The sequence below is a fragment of the Conger conger genome, chromosome 14 (genome assembly GCF_963514075.1).
Source record: "Conger conger chromosome 14, fConCon1.1, whole genome shotgun sequence".
Taxonomy (NCBI): domain Eukaryota; kingdom Metazoa; phylum Chordata; class Actinopteri; order Anguilliformes; family Congridae; genus Conger; species Conger conger.
The window spans coordinates 23,875,527-23,895,931 of NC_083773.1; the positions used below are offsets into that span (position 1 = coordinate 23,875,527).

General features: G+C 47.4%; 1 protein-coding gene across 1 annotated transcript in view; it reads right to left on the reverse strand.

Annotated features, from left to right (window-relative positions):
* Positions 1 to 20,405, reverse strand: part of LOC133110204 (agrin-like) — a 219,270-nt gene that overhangs the window by 118,376 nt on the left and 80,489 nt on the right. The window contains exon 3 of the mRNA XM_061220136.1: positions 5,261 to 5,299. Coding sequence (XP_061076120.1) covers positions 5,261 to 5,299 — 39 coding nt within the window. The remainder of the gene's footprint in view (positions 1 to 5,260; positions 5,300 to 20,405) is intronic.

The window sequence follows — 20,405 nt, forward strand, 5'->3', positions numbered from 1 at the left end:
TTCCCCAGAAATACAGGTCCTACTGTGTGTGAGCATGCGTGTGTGTCGGGGGGGGAGTTGGGTGGTGTGTGCGTGGGTATGTGTGTGTGTGTGGCAGGGGGGGTGTGTGTGTGTGGAGGGGCGGTGTGCTTGTGTGTGCGTGTCTGTGTGTGTGTATGTGTGTGTGTTTGTGCACATGTGTGTGTGCGTACAGGAGTGTGTGCATGAGTTTGTGAGCATGTGTATACGTCTGTGTGTTTCTGTGTGTGTGTGTGTGTGTGTGTCTATTTACAGTAGACAGCGTCAAACATCCCGTGTCCCAATAACGTCAAATCTTCTGGGGAAGGCGGGCTAATATAGCTCTTTTTGAAGGCTCATTGCTCAGGTAATCTGACTGTATGCTAAGCAGATGCTAATCCACAAAAGCATCTGAACTTAGCCTACCTTTAATGTGGGGCTACCGTCCCCAGCACCCGCGAGATGAGGCAGATTTCAGGCTTCATTGTGCAGAATCAGAGCCATGAAGAGATTTAATTAAGATAACGGAGGGGCAATAATTAAATCCGCTGCTCTCTGGGTGAGAGTCTCACTGTCAAGAACACGGCGAGGATCAAATTAATTACCGCAGGAGTGCTCATCCTTTCTTTTTCCATGCATTAAAAGTTATGTAGGATTCACACTCTTCCAAGAGGTGGCCCCGAAATGTGTTCCCCTAGGAAATGTCGCCATCACACTGTATTGAGCTACCTCACGCTGTATTCGGATAGTTAATCATTGAACTACCACACTTTCCATAATTTACTTAATTTTATTTATTTTAACTGAATTAATTCATTTAAATAATTGACTTATTTTATTATTATACATATTCATATTTTCCTCTCCCACATACAAGTGGCATTCCCACATACATTTTGTATGTACCTGTATATAGTTTCTTTTACACTGAATGTGCATTTGCTTGGTGTTTTACCACGACTGCAATGCCCGTTTTCAACACGGGATCAATAGAGATATGTTGCTGTAGGCCAAACGTAAGTCGGGGAGGGAGGAGTGGAACTGGAGAACATTCGTTCAGTAATCTGCAACGGGATGATCACACCCATTTTCTTTTCCAAAACACCTGTCTCCGCCCGCCCCTCTTTGTGTGCAGACCTTCTCTTCCGCTAATTAACATGACAAAAATAATCTGTAGCGTTATTATTTACCTACGCAATGAATTCAATATTGACATAATGTGTTGTTCCATATTGGAAACAACAGAGAACAAAAATAAATAAGTAAAATCCACAAAAGCCTTCAATTGCACCTTGGAACAAATATAACTAGGCTAAAAGAAATTACAGAGCAGCACTCTTGTAAAGCACTCTTTTTCATGACATTCTGAATTAATTTAACACTGTTCCAATTAAAAAATTGGGGGCACATAGTTATTTATCTGTAAAAACACTTTGAAGAATTGGCCTTTGAAATTATTCCAGGGACTGAATAAGAAATGGCGTTAATTTGGAGAAAACAACAGCATGGGCCACGGCACAAAAGCGATTTGAAGCACAACCCCCCCGTTAGAGTGGGTCAGCGTAATAAGTACCCAAGATTAAGAGAGAGAAAACATTATGGAGGTGGACTTGACACCTAAGACATTTACCCAACCTGCTGGAACAACTGAAGAGCACATTCCCTGTTCACCTGGCAGATCTCTACACTTCTCCAGCAGTTACTCATTCTTATTATCACTGTGAACAACCGATAATTGACGGAAAAGTACAAGATTATCTTTGCCATTGTGTTAGGAATATACCTGGTTCCTTCCTGCTTTTTCCCTCAAACTGAGAAACGGTGAACACAGGAAGTGAAATTCTATGGTACGGTACATGAAATTGTTGCCCAACTGAGTTGATGCTGATGGACAAAATCCTGTACTGTTATTAGACACCATCTGGGCTGGGAGCAGAAATCCCTGCCAGCTAAGGAATCATCCAATTTTTATTTAAAGCCCAGCTTTACTGCTGGCATGCTGAACGCGAGAAAAATACACAGCAAAAACTTGTGAGGCCTTTTATATATTTTATCTACCAGAGTGATCTCACACTCACGGACTGACAAACATACAAGCGTGACTCCAATTCTTGCCAAGATCTCACCCTGGATGAGCTCGCTGAAGAATCCACACAACTGGCTTCCCCCATGGGATAGAAATCTATCATTTCTTTCTGTCTGAAGACAACGACCTAATTTGGAGCAACTGCTATAATATCTCAACATGACAGGCAATAATTATCTTGGTATCAGACTTCACATGCAAGCGAGGCACTAATTAGAGGGAGCTTTGTCACTTCACTGTTTTTGAATGCTGAAAAGTGGGTTTTTATCAGTGAGGATTTAGCCAATAATCATAGATGCACATCGAACAGACAAAAGCCTCTGTATGGTAACTCTGGTAACACCAATCCTCCTCCACAGTTACTGTACCTGCTTTCTGATACCATATTTTACTGCCGTTCTGAATTCAGGAACACAGCCTAATAAAATCTTAAAAACTATGTCAGACGTGAAAATCACTCAATAAATTAAAGCTGGACATTTCTGTCAATGGACGCCCCTTAATTTAATATCTATTATTGATCTTGGACCTGGCACAGAGCTCAAAGAAAGGACATCTAATCCATATCTGCCCGTAAAACCACAATCTTCTCAAAAGGACACGCACTTCAGAGCTACAGTTCCTCCGACTCCTCGGATTTTTGCATACGGCTCCGACGTCTTTTCTTAAACCTTCTATTTGGGATGCTGGAGCATGTTTATAGGACTGTCTGACTGCCGCAAAGTCCTCCGCCAGGTTCAGAGACGGCAGGTTGGCACGAGCGCGTTCTCTGAAGCCTCCTCTGCCAGACGCCGCCCCCCCCCCCCTCGCACTGCTGTCAGTCAGCTGAGCTGGGCGTCGCTGTGTTCCCCTCACTTCCCTAACAGCACCGGCAGCAGCCACCCCATCAACCTGCGGGGCAGGGGGAACACACACACACACCCTGGGAGGTGATGAACAGGAGATGGGAGGGGAAGGGGTGGGGCACAGCGCGTCCGAGCGCATCCATTTTAGATTTTTAAAACGACGGCCCCTGACAGAAATATCTGGAGCGTTCGGCTCTTAAGAATGCAGGAGGAGCTGCCGCTCCGTTTGAGAGAGCAGCCTTTCTTCATCGGCAAATGAGCCGAGCGATCAATACCCCGCTGTTTGGAAGAGGTTTAAGCGGCGGCGCACATATATTGCATTTCTCACCCGCATTGGCTCACTTTGGGGTTTTTTTCCCTCTGTCAAAGCGCAGCCTCTTGTGTTTAGCTGTGCCCCGCAATTGGCAAACCAATCTTTTCTGCCATTAAACACAGATTACCAGAAGAGCAAGAGGACACCGGAGGAGGGATTGTGTGTGGCAATGTTTTGCACAGAAGGAGACACAAATACCATAACCCCTCTGTGAATGTGTCAGTGTGGTAAACTCCGTTCAGGCAAAACTGTCCAGCCAAGAGACCAGTCCAGCCTCTTACTGAGGTGATGCATATTAGTCTTGACTGCTGAGAGAAACGTAGGATTTTAGAGTTATTTTTCATAGTTTTTTCTTTGCGGAGTTACCTCCACATTTTGGATGAAATAATGCATGCTGAAAATATATACAGTATCATCTATATACTGTACAATGTACTTATATATGTGAACTAATTAAAAATTTAGCAGACGTTTGATGTGGATAACTAATGAATGTTGGAGCATTCATGTGCTGGATTTTCTATTTTTGATTATATGAAGAGGGAATGGTTTGAAATCAGCATGAAATTAAAGATCCAACAAGAATTAAGAACCAAAATGGTCTTAGAACTGGGGTTCCAGTACTGACCTCATCAATCACACATCAAACTTAGAACAAGAAATTAGCACAGTTAGCCGAACACAGCTAAAAACATGGAACTCAGTTCTCACTTCATCATTTGAATCATTTTTTATATTTTATACACTTGAGCTAGCACTGGCACAAGGTCAAAAAACACAAAGTAAATCATATTTTATTCAGACCCAAAGTTAAGACTCATCAAAGACCAGGAAAATATAGGACTTTTTTACATTTTATTTCTCCTGTCAGTTTAGTGTTCTTAAATGTCTAGAATGTGGGACAATTACTTTGTAAAAACACCAATTAACGGAAGATTCATGGTTGGTTTTTCTGTGAAAGATGGGCATCAAAGCCTCGAGCTGATCGTATCTAGTGATCAGAGTATTTCACTATCCACTAAACTGGTATGGGAGAAATGTTGAGATGTGATGAAGAACTGTTAAAGGAAGATGGAGAAATATGCTTTGATGGATGGTTTTTAACGACACACAGTAAAATTCAGTGTTAAATCAATAGATTTTCCAGCAACAAAGCTTTCCACCAATCTGAGCTCAGAGGTGATCATCAACTCTGAAGGACTTTTATAGCACTGTCATCTGTCACATTATCGGGAAAGTGGAGTGAATACACTTCTTATTCACAGTGAAAGATATGAATATTTTTAACCCAACCTAAGAAAAAATTGCAGGTTTTAAACCTGCACAATCCAGTGAGCTGAGCTCCGGCTCATTCCGTCTCACTGTTGCATAAATGTTCCAAATAAACTTTGCAAAATAACCGTTAGTCCTCATGACGATCCTGCCAGTTGTCAGCATAGTGCTGCTGCTAGTTTAGCGGCTCTTGCGGATCAGAATGGGTAGAGACAAAGCCGTGTAAATGGAGAGAGAGAGAGAGAGAGAGAGAGAGAGAGAGAGAGAGAGAGAGAGTGACAGCCGCAGGGATGCAACAGCCTGGCCAACTGGAGCCGTGCGTTTGTCCCACATAACGCACTGGGACAGCTGGGGGGTCTGCCCTAAATTAGGGGGGGGGGGGGTCTAATGAAGCAGAAGAGACCACAATTACACCGAGCCACAGCCACTCCAGGGATAAATCTTGAGTCATCGAGTGGCACCGTCTCAAGGCAGAGATCCAGCACACTGGTCCATTCCACTGTTACCATAGAACGGCAGAACCGGCCCGACCCGATAAGCACCACACACAGCTGCTTAGGGCCTCAACGCCTGGGGGGACCGTAATTATTTTAAAATATTATATTATTATCAGGGGGTGAGTTTGTGGCCCCAAGTCTAATCCTGCCTCTCAAAGGCTAGGGCCAGCACTGAGCGCCAGGGGCCCAGGGTGTGGCCCTCAGGGGAGAGACGTTCAGTGACAGTGTAAAAGCACCAAGAGAGACTTACCATCTGGGGGCAGTGGGGGAGTGAAGTGCAGAGGTTTGTCTGGAAGGGGACAGAAGAAAAAACAGCGTTAGAGTGATCGCTAGACTGGCGCTGCCAAAAGAGCGCAGATATTTCACCAAGCCAGGGCGGCGTGACAATGAACATACACTCCAGCTGCAGGAGCCAGCCGCACACAGCGAGGACAAAACGTCGCCAGTTACTACCAGCAAAGGGCAATTAACTAAAGAAAATAAGTGTGAATATCCGAAGACTCCTGAACACACTGCCAGCCTCATAATAACCTTCCGCCTTAATACGAGTGCGGAAATAATGTTTCATATATACGAGGTTAAAAATAAAACCGATAATGTCCCTTTCTGCTAGGAAAGGAAGGTTTTCATACCTACAGCAGCGCTGCTGAAGTCCATGTCCTGGAGGTAATTTCTCCTACTGTGCGCTACAACACCTGATTTCAGTAAGTATTTTACCTGCGTGGCTTCAGATAATAAGCTAATTATGAAAATCAGGTGGGGTAGTGCACAGTTGAAGCAAATGCCTGCAGACACTGCGGCCCGCAGGACGCGGAGTCGAGTGGCACTGCTGTAGGTTATATGAAAACTTTCTTTGTCTAGCAGAAATTGATGTTATTACTCCTATTTTGAGCAAAGGCAATACAAAAGCAAACAATTATATGACAGCCGTTTAGACATTAACAACAGTGTGGGCAATTTATGCCAGGCTTACTTCACTTGCATCTTCAAGCACAATATATCGTGAAACAGATTGAATAAATGAAACCTCTGTCAACATGTTCTTTGTCTGACACATTTTGTCTGTGTGGTAGGACTGGAACTGGATTTAAGCCCAACGTGTTGGCCAAACAAAAACGTAAATATTGACGCACCATGTGAATGTGCTCCATCTGCGGATGAGGCCATAGAGCACCTATTGAGACTGCACCATTTAAGACTGTACACAGTGGCTCATACACAACACAAAGAACACCCATTGGATACCACTGATCATGTGATTGTGCTGGGTGGGACCTAGAAAGCTTGCATTCTCTACTTGATTCATCATACTAGGTTAAAAAAAGAAAAAGAAAATTAACCGAAAGACCGAATATATCCCAAAAAATTGGACAATAGGCATGGGCAGGAAAGATGGCGGGTAATTCCCAATCTGCCTGGCAACAAAGACCTACCCTGGTGATGTCAGAACTCACAATTCCACTAAAGTGGCATTTTTCCTGAGCGCAGATGGGTCGCTGTAACCTTTCTTCAGGGCAAGGGGCGAAGTGGAACGAAAATACCGCCAAGCCCCCACAGCACAGAAGAAAACACTCATATTTTTTCTTTTCCTATCAATTATATACAGAGCCTCTTGTCAGGAAACCTGGATTAGAACATTTGTTTATCTCAAACAGCATCCAGGAGCCAGGTTTAGTGGTTTAGATTCAGGCTGTCTTCAAACGACCTGTCAAGCAGCCGTATAAGAAGGAGAGGCTGTCGGGTTGGGTTGGGGGGGGGCGGGGGGCTTTGGGAGCAGGAGGGGGTGGAGGGAGGGGGGGGAGGAGTTCTTTCACTTTCAAGTACCTCAGTAATGAAGTGTCTGTTGAACCAGTTTCTGAGTCAATTGCGATTTCTGTGGGCTTTGGTGTCATTACTGTAGCCCAGCAGAGCAGAGCCGGGACATGGCCAAACAAGAGCACGTGCACACAGACTGCCACGCTCTGTGACACCACGGTGACTCGTGTACAGTGACTGCAATGGCCATGTGTGTGTATATGCATATCTCTGGTTTTCTGTGTATAGTGCAAGTACACATGCTGCATCTGAGTTTATATACTGTACGTGTGTGCATACACTTATGTTCAACAGGGCAGCCAGTAGCCAAGTGGCTGAGGTGCTTGTCTGTGACCTGGAAGGTTGGTGGTTCAAGCCCCATTGTAGCCAAAATAAGATCAGCTGTTGGGCCCCTGAGCAAGGCCCTGTACCCGCATTTTGCTCCAGGGGGGATTGTCCCCTGCTTAGTCTAATCAACGGTACTGTAAGTTGCATTTGGATAAAAGCGTCAGCTAAATAACTGTAAAGCAATGTTCAAGCTTACATCTGTGTGCATGTGCACATGCCTGTGCGTGTAGGCATGCTGGTGGGCAGCTATGTGTGGCTCACATGTGTGAATGGTATGTGCTCAGAGACACCCGTGTTTGGGAAGCGCTGAGTTTGAGCAAGGCCACGCCCCAGAAGTGAGAGAGACAAAAAAATGGCCATACAGAAAAAAAGGAAGCCATTTTATCCTCAAATAACTTTTCCATCTATACCGCACACCACTGCCTGTGAGGCTCACTTTAGCTTTTCATGGTAAAATCTCTGAATTTGCGTTTAACCCTCATGACATCCCTCATCAGTAAATTGATTCAGCTGCAAGGCTCCGAGCTCCAATCTGCTGCTCAGGTCGAAAGCTGCGTCACCTGGCTTTCCATCAAAATGAATCATTCTGCAAAACTGAAAACAGCTTTGTGATGTTAATGACCCAAACAAACAAGAAATCAAACAAGGGCATACAACCATTCACCCTCTCCGTGTGATGTCGTGAATGAGGGTGGGGGAGGGGGTGGAAGGGTTAGGGTTCATTCAAACAGTGCGTGGGGGCAGGGGGACAATGGAGGGGCAAGGGGTGTGGACTGGAAGAAAACACTCTATGTTTTTAAAATGGTTGGCTGCTAGCGTTTGTGTGCTTGCACAAATTCTCAGCCATTTTCCAACAGAGGCCCAGGGACTTTGGCAGGCCTTGGGAGAGGAGAGAACCGCATTCTAATTAAACGCACTGACTAACCAAAAATAGATTTAAAGCTATTTCCCAAGAGCCACTACAGTAGACTTTTGAGACACTTCCATATTTGGTAAAATAATCCCTTGTTACTCTGTCTATTGATCTACGAGGACAGAGCTACCGGAGGGGACGATGCAAGCGTGACGATTTCAGCGCCGGCACTGATGAGGCCAGAACATGACAGAATAAGAGCAGCTAAGCGTCTCATGTCCAGCGTTGGCGCTCGGCGGCTAGCGCGGTCATTAAAACACAGACCGCCGCAGAACCGCGGCTCTCGGTCCCTCATTCTTTCTGCTCTTCACTTCACGCGCTTTCAACTAACTTCTTTCATGTAGGATCACACGCGTGTTTGAACGCCGACTGCAAAGGGCCGAAAGGCAGGCTCATGCCAGCTGGGCGCGTGTTAGAGTCACATAACGCACAAGCTGTCCTCAATTCGGCTGGACTGTCTTTCCCGACGCTAAAGGCCAGCTCGCCCAGGCGAGAGGTGATATGGTGTCCCACTGTTTCAGGCAGGGGTGTCCAGTCTCGAAAAAAGGTGTGGGTAGAGGCTTGTGTTTTAGCCAGCACTAGCACACCTGATTCTACTTGTCAAGATCTACATTGAAAACCATGATCAGTTAATTTGTCGACTCGGATTTCTTATTGTTGGGCTAAAACCAAAAACATGCACCCACACCGACCCTTTTTGGGTAAAATTACACGCCCCTGGTTTAAGGAAACAGTATTTCTTTGCACTGGAGAGCAGAGAGTTCAGGCTGTTTTGGCAGTTAAATGACACTGTTCTGAACCACCCCCTCCTATTGGTTACACAGCCAGGCCACCTACAATGACAGAAGGTTCACAGGTCACAAGGGAGTGCTGAGTAACACAGCTTTTCCTGCACACCCTCTTTCCCTGGTGTCCTGTTCTGCATGAGCTACAGCTAGGAACTACAGTAGAGTTCAAAAACTACATAAACCAGCGTGATCTATGGATACAAGCCAAATAAACCGGGACTATGAAACTCACAGCCACACATCTATAAACACACGCAGGCGCTCACACGAGCACACACACACAGATACACGTGCGTATCGATGCACACACACTCACACGAGCGCACACAAACATGAACGCACACGTGGGCAGACGGGCGCACACACGTACACACGCACATACACATATCACTAACTGAGAGAGAGATACTAAACTGTTAAACACACACACACAGGTCCACACAAACACACACACACGCAAACACACTCACACCACTAACTGACACAGAGATAGTAAACTGTCACACACACACACAGAGGTGCAACTGAAACAGAGATAAGAAGTGTCAGACACACACTGAGACGCAGGCTGAAGCACGGGTGAACATGCTCACTGCACAGCTGACAGGAGACAGCGGTCAGGCAGACAGACGTGGCGGGAGGGGGGAGGGGGGGGTGGTGAACACCTACAGTTGTTGAGGAAGAGGAGCACAGCGAACCCCAGCGTGGAAGTGGCCAGCAGAATGAGGCAGATGTTGCAGGGGATCATGAAGTAGCGCACCACCAGGGAGACCTTGTGCTGGTACATCCGCTCCCTCTCCGGGGGAGGTGTGGGGTAGTGACAGCTCGTCATGCTGCGCTCCACACCTCCGAACCTCCGAGGGAGGGGGGGGGGCGCACACACGCGGGACGAGAAAGCGGGACAGGGAGCAGCGGAAAAAGAACAGGAAAAATGTCCGAATGGGGCTCAAACTCCGCCGGCTCTCCTCCGAAGGCAACTCGCCGAAAGTCCTCTCAGGGGAAAGCGTCCAGCGGGTGTCCGGCGTGGCATTTCAGTCCCTGGCACCCCTCCGCCGAGTCCGCTTATTGAGGCGTGCGCACCGCGTGGGGGATCAGGTGTGCTCCACCGCACGGCCACTCAGCAGGTGCACAATCAGCTCTCCGCCACTTTCATAAACTCCACGCCGCCGTCATCCCCGTTCGGTCCCCCGGGGCCAGGAGCGTGGTGAGAGAAGCCGCTACTCCCCGCCGAGACAGATCAAGCCCAGCCGGGGGCTGGCTCCAGCGCGTCCGCGCCCCGAGAGCTCATTCCTCCTCCCGCCGGTTGGGAAAACGATAAGAAAGAATCCGTACGCGCTCCCTCTCCTGTGTACTCCCCTCCCGTTCCCCGATCCACGCGCCCCCCCCCCCCCCGGCCCCCCGATCCGTCACGGTCCCCCGCCCCCCCTCCCAGCCCGCGCGCCTGTCAGGTTCTGGGCTCGGGTCAGCGCCGCGTCTGTCAGGAGTTCCTGGCGGGACGGCTGGGCATCCCTGGAGCGTCTGCGCTGGACGGTAAATCACGAGCCCGGCTGCGGGGCTCGGAGGAGCCTCATTAGGGTCCCCGCTCTCCCTTACTCACACCCGGGGAACACAGCGCTCTTTGTATCCACCGCAGGGCTCCGACCAATTGTGCTCTCCCCTCAAGTCATAAAAACAACAGTGCCGGGGGGGGGGGGGCGGAGGGTTTCCCCCTTCCAGCGGAGCGCTAACCCGCTACGTAGCCGTATTTCAGCCCTGTAATTAGCTGGCAGAGAGCGAGCAGCTGTCCCGCGCTCACTAAACCATATGGCTCCCAGGGACTGCGAGTTTCAGCCCCCTGAAAAAGTTGCCTGGACTCTGTGCGCTCGGAGGGCGAGGCTGTGACCCCCTGCGGAGGCGTGTGAAGCTCTCGTTTCGACCGCTGTCCCGGAGTAACGCGAGATACCCGGCAGGTCACCAGGGAGGAGAGACGCAGCTGCACTCGGACACAACTTTGATCCCACACCAAAACCGGCTGAAAGAGTCGCTGTGCAGAATAATAAAGAAAAAGAAAAAATTGTTTCCCTTTTTCTAAGTTCCACAGCCACGGACTGGTCCCCTCAAAACAGGTGTAGGAATCCCTTTGTTTTTCATGACAATAGTGTTGTTTATGGTTATTGTTTTCTTTTAGTTTTTCCTTCCAGAGAAAAGAGGCTTCTTCAGTCCCTTCCTGGTAATGCTCTTCCCTGGTACCGACCCGGAGGCTCAGAAACAGCCTTCACGAGCTCCTCTCTCACTCAACCGGAGCCTGGGAGGAGAGAGGTGCAGCCAGCCACAGCTACAACTTCTGCTCCGAGCTCTGCGCGCGCTCGTCAAATAACTCCCCCCGGCAGCAGGTAGTTCCCCCCCCCACCTCCAATACACGCTGCTCTCAGCCGACAAGGCATACAGAGTGTGTGTGTGAGAGAGAGAGAGAGAGAGAGAGAGAGAGAGAGAGGCTGTGTGTGTGTGTGTGTGTGTGTGTGAGAGAGAGAGAGCCTGTGGGTGTGTGTGTGAGTGAGAGAGTGGGAGAGAGAGAGAGAGAGAGAGAGAGAGGCTGTGGGTGTGTGTGTGAGAGAGAGAGAGAGAGAGAGAGAGAGAGAGGCTGTGTGTGTGTGTGTGAGAGAGAGAGAGAGAGAGAGGCTGTGTGTGTGTGTGTGTGAGAGAGAGAGAGAGCCTGTGGGTGTGTGTGTGAGTGAGAGAGTGGGAGAGAAAGAAAACGGAGAGGCAGCCAGGTCTTGACACTCGCTCTAGGAAGGAAAAAAAAAACCAAGACAGCCCGCTCCAGACCCTTCCTCCACCTCAGACAGCGGAGAAAAAAACAGGGGAGCGGAAGAGAGAGAGAAAGCGAGGAGGGGAGAGGGGAGTAGACGAGGGGTTGTCTCTAACAAAGAGAGAGGGGAGGGGGAGGCAGAGGGAAAGAGAGAGTGAGAGAGAATGAGAGAGAGAGGAGAGAGAGAAAGAGGGGAGGGACCAATGGTAAAAAGGAGAGAATAAAAGCTTTTGGGAATACTTGTGCGAGTGCAGCTTGTGTACGGAGGTGGGGGGTGGGGGTACGCAGACAAAAGACGAGCAGCCGGACGAGGAAATGTCAAGACTCTCAGCAGTCCTGCACCGCCCGGGAATAAAGCCGTCGCGCGCAAAGCGCCCCAAACAGCTCCAATTTGCAAATGTCATATTCTGTTTAAGGAGACAGAATGAATACAGCAGGAGCGGAGAGAAAAGGGTCTGCCGGTTTCTAATGTGAATTCATATTCCCTCCGCTGTACCGTGCTGTAAAACATTTCCTTTTATTCCATATTTACCCACCCCTGTCATGCCCTCCAGCTTTGATATTCTGTCCATATCCTCTCTCCTACAACATTAGGACCCCTGACTAATTTCATCACATATCAATCTGAGTAAATCAAGATTAATTTAAAACAGGCCTTTTCGACTTTTTCTTGATGTGCGGCTGTTTGAATTCATCTCCTCCCTACTGTCAGCTGAGGGTTAAAATATACATGAATATTCAACAGGGGGAGGGGGAAGATCAGGTCCCCAAATCCCCCCTTTTCCACAGAGCATGCACTGGGAGTGGTTCTGTTTATTTAATGAGGTCAATCTCACTCTATGGTTTTGAATTTTGTAATCCATGTCATACATGCCTAAGCACACACCCCACACTCGTGTGTATTCCAGTCTGTGTGGATGCAGACATACACACACACACACACACACACACAGGCATACATGCACACACATGAAGGTATGTATGAAATTAGGCACACACGCACACAAACGCATATACAGAGACACACACACATGCACATATATATGCATGGACACACTTGCACACACACACACACACACACACACACACAGTGCATTACTCATACACTGCTCTCAATGGTGAATTCTTGCGTGCCCTCTCATTTGCCCTCATAAAAATTCATTCAGTTTCCTTGGACACTGAATGTTGTGTCATGTGTTCTCCTGTCATGAACACAGACCTGCCTCCCGTAAGTGCCCTGAGCCCTCTACACCTACAGCCTCAGCCCCCTGCGCACCTCACAGCAGGGAACAGGGCAAGCTTGACCGTGGGCTGAAGATATACGAACCCGTCAGGCTAGACGTTGCCTCATGTCTACAACACGCATGAAAAGTGTGTCTAACCCAACACGCCGCACACCGCGCAACTGAGCCATCGTAAATGTAGAGACCACCGTATCGCAATGGTCAGCACATTCGTACCACTCCAAATCCCTGACGGAGGACTGCTCACGGTGTATCCTTGAGTTAGGGATGTATCCACTCTGCTGTATAATTGGATAATATGTAAAAGAGTGCATCTTTATAAGTCACGGTGGAGAGGAGTGCCTGCTCAGCAAATAAGCAACGCTAAAATAATACCGTCTGCCACTGGCGAGGCCCAGTAGAGCCAGAACTCAGCAGAGACGCGTTCGTGTGGATCGGGATTGGGATGAAAACTGTGCCAAGAGCCTGCAGTACCGACGGCTTCCTGAAGAGAAGGGGGGGGCGCCGCACTGCCGCTCCAAGCAATTATTCACTTAAGATCAAAGCCCTTTTCAGATGAATTTTTCATCTTAGAGCGATCAGACAAGGTTAGCATCTCTCTCATCGCGCTTTGAAGGAATTCTCGGGGGCGAAGCCGCAAATAACACCACCAACGCGGGCCGATTTCACCTGCGCGGAGCACGACAACCTATTGATTTCCCTCAACAATTTCAGTGTAATGCGCTGTGTTTGTTGTAGGCTTACATCACAGCCCATCGGTTACCCATCGTGTGGGTAGATATCCCTTTGTTCTCCGTAAGATAGCCAAGACCACTGCCGTCTCTAGTCCTGGCTACTCGTAGAGTAGACCTACTTATGATGGCACGTAAAGAAAGGCCTCTATATCAGACTGCAGACATGTCTGAGAGCATTTTGCTCATGCGTCCAGTAAGCTGGCCAGGCAGACTGCATGGCGGAACTCCTTATCTGAAATGTAGGAAAGATTTCCCAGGCGATTAGTTTGATTACCGGCAGAAAGGTCACAGAGTGTAGCACTTTGGGCTTCTGTGGGAAAACGATAAGGACGCTGTAGACGGCTGGCTAATAATCTTTCCCTTCCGAGAACAGGAATAAAACAGGGTTAATATGAAAGGCTTATGACCCTTGGGAATCGGTGGCCCGGGAATTATTGCATGAGTCCTAGCGAGATTGAGGCTTCTGAAATGGATTGAGCTGCCAAGCCGTGTAGTACAGCTTACTCAAACAAACCAATCCAAGGGCTTGGCAACTGAATAAAAATAAAGAAAAATTGCCACAGAGCAAATTTGAAAACTTGCAGTGGAAAAGCATGTTCCATTTTTGCTTTGACGGGCCTCAGCTATGAAAAGCACAAACCTCCCCCTGGCAGCAGGTAGATCACTCCCACCTCTCAATGCAAGCTGTGCTCAGCCAGTAAGAAAGAAAGAGAGGAGAAAGAGAGAGAGACCGAGGGGAGAGGGGAAGAGAGTGAGGGAGAGGGAGAGAGAGCGAGGAAAATAGAGGAAGGGGAGGGAGAGAGTGAAAGAGAGAGAGGAAGATAGAAATACTCTATAGTAGCAGTGGGAGAGAGAAAGAGAGAGGGTAGGGAGAGAGAGAGGGAGATAGCAAGAGTGGGGGAGGGAAAGAGCGAGAGGGAGATAGAGAAAGGGGGGAGAGAGAGAGATAGAGAGTGGGGGGAGGGAGAGAGAGAGAGGCAGAGAGGGAAAGATACAGTAGCAGTGGGGAATGCTTTGATATTTCCCATTCCAGGTGTTACTCTATACAGCGCTTGTTTGTTTATAATTAAAAGTGTGTCCGCAGTATATCTCAATGCAGCAGCTGTGAAAGGTGACATTTTGTTCAGCGCAGGGCCTGCTTCCCAGTGAGAGGAGAAGCAGGAACGTTAGAAAAAAAACGAAAAAAGGAAAAGCCCTACGAGGGGCATCGGCAGGAGGGATGTCTTGACGGTCCCGGCTGCAGAAGGATACGGAAGAGACGGCGGCGATGAGTGACACCAGGCATCTGCGCAGACAGTGACCTCACCCGCGCAGACAGTGACCTCACCCGCGCAGACAGTGACCTCACCCGCGCAGACAGTGACCTCACCTGCGCAGACAGTGACCTCACCTGCGCAGACAGTGACCTCACCCGCGCAGACAGCGATCTCACCTGCACCTCCTGCGGCTGCCACGATGGTCTCCTCCCTGCATGGCTGCTAATCAAATAAATTAGACCGTCCTGATTATGAGCAGAGTGCCAGACTATTAGACTCATTAAGTCACCGCTCCTGCTGGCAACACAGAGGCGCAGGGAGGGAGGTAGAGAGAGAAGCGGGAGAGAAAGAAGGAGAGAGAGAGAAAATGTGGGTAACACTGGGGCTAGTGCGGTCTCTGATGAACTGAATCTGTCGGTATGGGAATATGTGCCACTCAATAGGTCACATTTGCATAAATACATGCCAAAATACATGGTTTTGATCAAGCCAAGCCAAGGCTAATGTTACCGTTCAGTAAATTAAAAAGTCAGCATTACTACAATTAGCAATTACAGTTTGATGTATCAAAACTATTATTCATTAACATATCACTTATTTAACTTAATGTATGTAGTATGGGCTTGGCAGACTGCCATGTCAAATATTAGCCATGCATATGCAGTACCTGGATATTTCCTGAATCAGTTGAGATTATGCTCACGGCTACAATGACAGGGACTCACCAGAGAACAAAATTAACATGAATTTAACAGTAAAAATACATCCCAAGACAGTAGGTCATGTAGCCAGGGACGTGAGCAGCTCTTCCACTTGTTGGTTAATTACAGAGACGCAGAGATTAGTGCACTGGTTTATATGTCACCACTATATGAGCAGTGTGGGGAGAAGAAACGTCTGGCTGCAGTACATGACTGGGTCTCTCTCACTGTGGGCCTCAAGTCACAGGCAACTGCACTTACAGTACAAATAAATAAAATATAGCCCCCTCTCCCTGAGTGAAGTCATGGCATTATGAGTATTATTCACGGACACTGAGACTCCAGTCTCCACCCCCCAGCTGAGGGAGGTCACTAGGCGGAGATGGAGACAACTAAAGGAGGCGGGGGGGGGTTGGGTCATGGATTTCTCTGTCCAAGCGATGACCGAAGAGATGACCTCATCACAAACCACAACGGACAAAAGACAAAGCGGAGCACAATGCCCCTCGTGAGGGTGACATCACCCGTCACCGATCCCAAACACAGCTCGTCCCGTCTGTACCGTGACCCCCCGTGTCAGCCAGGCAGGAGCACAGCTGGATCCACACGGAAATGCCCCCCCCGCCTGGCCCCGCTCCCACCCCACCCCAGGGAGCATACCTCCCCAGAAATCTCACCAATGAGCACATGTAAAAACACTTCTGTTCTGTCTGGAGCTGGGGAGAGATGGCTCCCCAGAGACACACATATGGTACAGCTATTCCACATATCAGTTACTCAACACCACCCCGAAGAGAGAAATGTGGGCTGCTTTTCATTTTAATACGCTTTGTAAATCTAGTCAGTCCTAGTTATGAACTCATTATGCATGTATGTGGACTTACAAATTATGGAAGACTTCCATTTTATTAGTCTGTACACAGTACATGTACTGTAATATAGAGCTGTTAAAATATATTTTGGATACTCCATGATACTCACAGAAACACCTTCAACTACACAGAGCATATGACAATATATTCAAAAACGTCTCTTAAAACCTTACCCTTAAAATAATGTGTAATTGATTCTATTATCATACCTGTACTTCTAACAACTGGGTGTTGGACTGTAGGGCCCCCTGTAGGTCTGGAAGTGCATGACGCGCCTCGCTGCGAGAAGGAGCTCGAACAGAGCCGACCGCAGCGCGCACTGCAGGAGATTCGACTCTCACCCGTCCGTAAATCTGCCCACGCGTTCATTAGCGCTCCGCTCTCCTCCTCAGCACACCAACAACAATAATGATCTGGGAATATACAGCCCGCCTCGCCTCACAGACTCACTTTATTTAGCCCTTTCTTTATATTTCCAAAGTATTTAACATAATAGCCCTGGAGGAAATGACTCGGAATTGCGCCGCGAGAAGATTATGTTGTTAAAGGTCCATTTTATTTCCCATCCGTTACCAGTAAACATGCATCTCCCATCCTCTGCGGCACGCTCTGGCACAGTGCGGTGGGTGTACGCTGACAATGTAATAACGCAGAGGCGCTTTTCCACCATTTTCTACTCGGTGGGTTGATGGAAATGCTCCATTGTACGTACCTATCGATCCCCTCCAATTTACCTTATTTATGGTTATGATTTTACATCACATTTATCAGCCCCTGTGTTATTATTGCACTCTGCAGGTGGGTTTATGTGCATGCGATTGTGTGGCAGTATGTTTAAATGCTTATATTTCCTTTCTGTAATGGTAAATGGTAACAGAAAATCTCCAGTGGAAAATAAAAGAGTTTCGGCCTCCCCTGCTAGTCCCGATGAACTGTTAATGCACTATATACACTTAGTGAGCACTTTATTAGGTATGAATTAGACTTATTTTTTAGACTTCTACTGCTGTAGCCTATCCACTTAAGAGTTATGATGCATTGTGTGAATGGGATGGGTTTTTTAAACTTAAAAATAAACATAGGAAGCACACAACAGAAGTATGGGCACGGTACATTGTAATTCAATTTAAAACTTATGGTCTTCACTGCAGATTTTGAGAGAGCCACACACTCTCTCAGATCTATATTGTACATTACCTACCATAGATTTACCTGCTTACACACCTTTCTGATTAGCTCTCAATGATGAGATCAAATTGTGATTTCCAAACTTAGCTCCTAGTATCTGAAATCAATAATGCGATCAAATTGTGATTTCCAAACATAGCTTTTAGCATCTGAAATCAATGATGCGATGACATTGTGATTTCCAAACTTGGCTGTTATGGCATCTGGAATCAATGATGCGATCAAACTATTTGATAGAGCACTCTTTATTAAGTTGTTTTCAAACAGTGCATTACACAAGAAACAATGGGAACAGAGGATATCAATTATTAATTTTCCATACCGCAGGACAGCTTCGAAGATACTTTTAGCCAAGCAGTGGTTAGATTTTTCCTTTTCGAAAAATATGACAGAAAACACAGCCAGAGATGAAACGCTGCCCTCTCACAACATTGCAACGAGCTCCCGTCGAGCGTTGGAAAAAGAAAACAAGCACTTCACCAAGGGAGAAATAACAGAACAAGTGATCTGTTTACTTTCCTGCTATGAATCAACAATGAACCTCATGTAGCCACTTCACTTTCTCCCAGTCACATTGGCTGTTCTCATCTCTTAATTTCCCCACACAATCCAACTGGCAAATACCAAAATATCATCTCTAACATTTCCCACCAAGCAAAGGGGAAGTCACTCAAACACAACATCTCACCTTGGCATTTCAAAAGTGTTCGCTTGCAACTTCACCTCTTCAAACCTCCTCAGAGTTCTAAAGGTATTCCGCCTTTTAATGCACATTGATAGAAGAAACCTTTCAAAGGTCACACAACTAAAAGGGACAAATTCAACTCCTGGAGGCAGAATTTTGCTCGCACAACGCCTGACGTCATAAAGCTCTATCCTTTCGAGGAACAGACTCCTGTGTACACATGTTCAGTGTGTTAGCTGCTCAATGATTGATGGCAGAATCTCAAGTCCTATTGGGTTTGATGAAGAAAAATACCAGTGAAAAATGACTACTGAGTGCAGTGGTGCATCCTTGAACATGGATCAATGCCCTAGTGCAGAACATGGCCTGGATAACAACAGGGCAAAGTTAACTGATGGTAGTGTTTCCAAATAAAACAGGGTTTCATTCAGGGTGATTCTTTAATTACAAAGGTAAATTAACTTATAAACACACACATACCACAAAAAGCACATAACATAAATGTATAGTAACACACAGACGTATGCAGAGTATACACGCGACTAGTATCTGTCACGGTCTGAAAAACGACTCCCGAATTACACGCGTACGCTCACACACCTTCCTGCGAGCTTCAAGAGCATGACCTTGAAATGTTTTTTGATTGTTCTTTAAGAAGGGTGCGTGGCAGCAGGCTAGCCCGCCGAGCGGGAGTCATTACTCCGCCGCCACGCTGCCGTCGCCCTCATGGCGAGCCGTCCCGGAACGAGGCGCGCCGCGGCGCGGGCACCGCGTCGTCTGTCACCCGTCACGGAAAACAAGCCGCTCTCAGATAACGCGGCGGTGACGGGCGTCGCTCGGAGACGTGACAGGAGCGGCGCTCGTAATTCGGCGGGAACAAGCGGATAAATGAGCCGAAGGGGAACGGCGGTGTCACACAGAGAGGCTCCCTGACAGCCGGGAGAGAGGGCGGAACATGTATCAGCGCTATCAGGTGTATGGACTGCCACGCATTAGATGAGGTAATAAAAGTATGATCGCCGTAACAAAACATAAATAAAAAATCCATCACGGGTAGTCGCGACTCTGTGGGGGATGGGGGGGCGGGCGGGGGGGGGGGTATTTTTCAAATACAAGGCCACTGTGTGAGCTGGCTGCTGTGATAGCTTCGTGAAGAACGGCCACTACACAGAATATGTGTCACACAGAACACAGGATCAGTTGACTACAATACTGTCCTTACCAATACATTACAGTTATTTAGCTGACGCTTTCATCCAAAGTGTCTTACAGTTGATTAGACTAAGCAGGGGCAATCTTCCCTGGAGCAATGTGGGGTTAAGGGCCTAGTTCAAGGGTAGATGCACTGATCCTGCTGTGGCTACACTGGGACTTGAACCATCAGCCTTCTGGGTCCCAGTCAAGTGCCTTAGCCACCCAAAAAAAAAGAGAGTGGGGCGGGTGTGTGGGATGGGTGTGTGCTGACATACTTAATCAGTAAAGCCTGCATATTTTTGGCTGAAATTAATCTTCTGCCATCCATTCCACCTTTATTCTCAGTACTTCACCCAAATTCTTATCACTCAAAACTTTTACATTTAAAAAAGATTCTCTCAGCTATGAAGTCTGTCTGCAGTGCTGCCATCTAACATTTTAAAACTGCATGGATTTCATTTGGGATTCCCTTTGATTTCCATAAAAGTTAATGCCGTACTTTGCGCTACCCTGTGCTATAGTATGACATTTCACATCATATTATGCCTTCATGTGCTTGGATGTGTCAAAGCTTGGATGTGTCAAATACACTACACAGCCCACACTGTCACAAGTTTACTGGGTCTAACAATCAAGAGTGCTTTTTCCTGAAGGAAACACCAAATATTTTAAATAATATATTGTTCCAAATACAAAATTATAAAATAGAATTGCTGTACAAACCGTTTTGTGAGAAAACCAGGAAATATTATGATTTTCCCAGATAATCTATTGCTCCTTCTCTCCCCCACCTCTTCCTCATTCCGCCAGTCTCTACCTCCTCCCAAACCAGTCCTCCTCTCTTTCCCTCTCTTCCCTCCTTCATCTATATAAATCCACATAAATGTCAA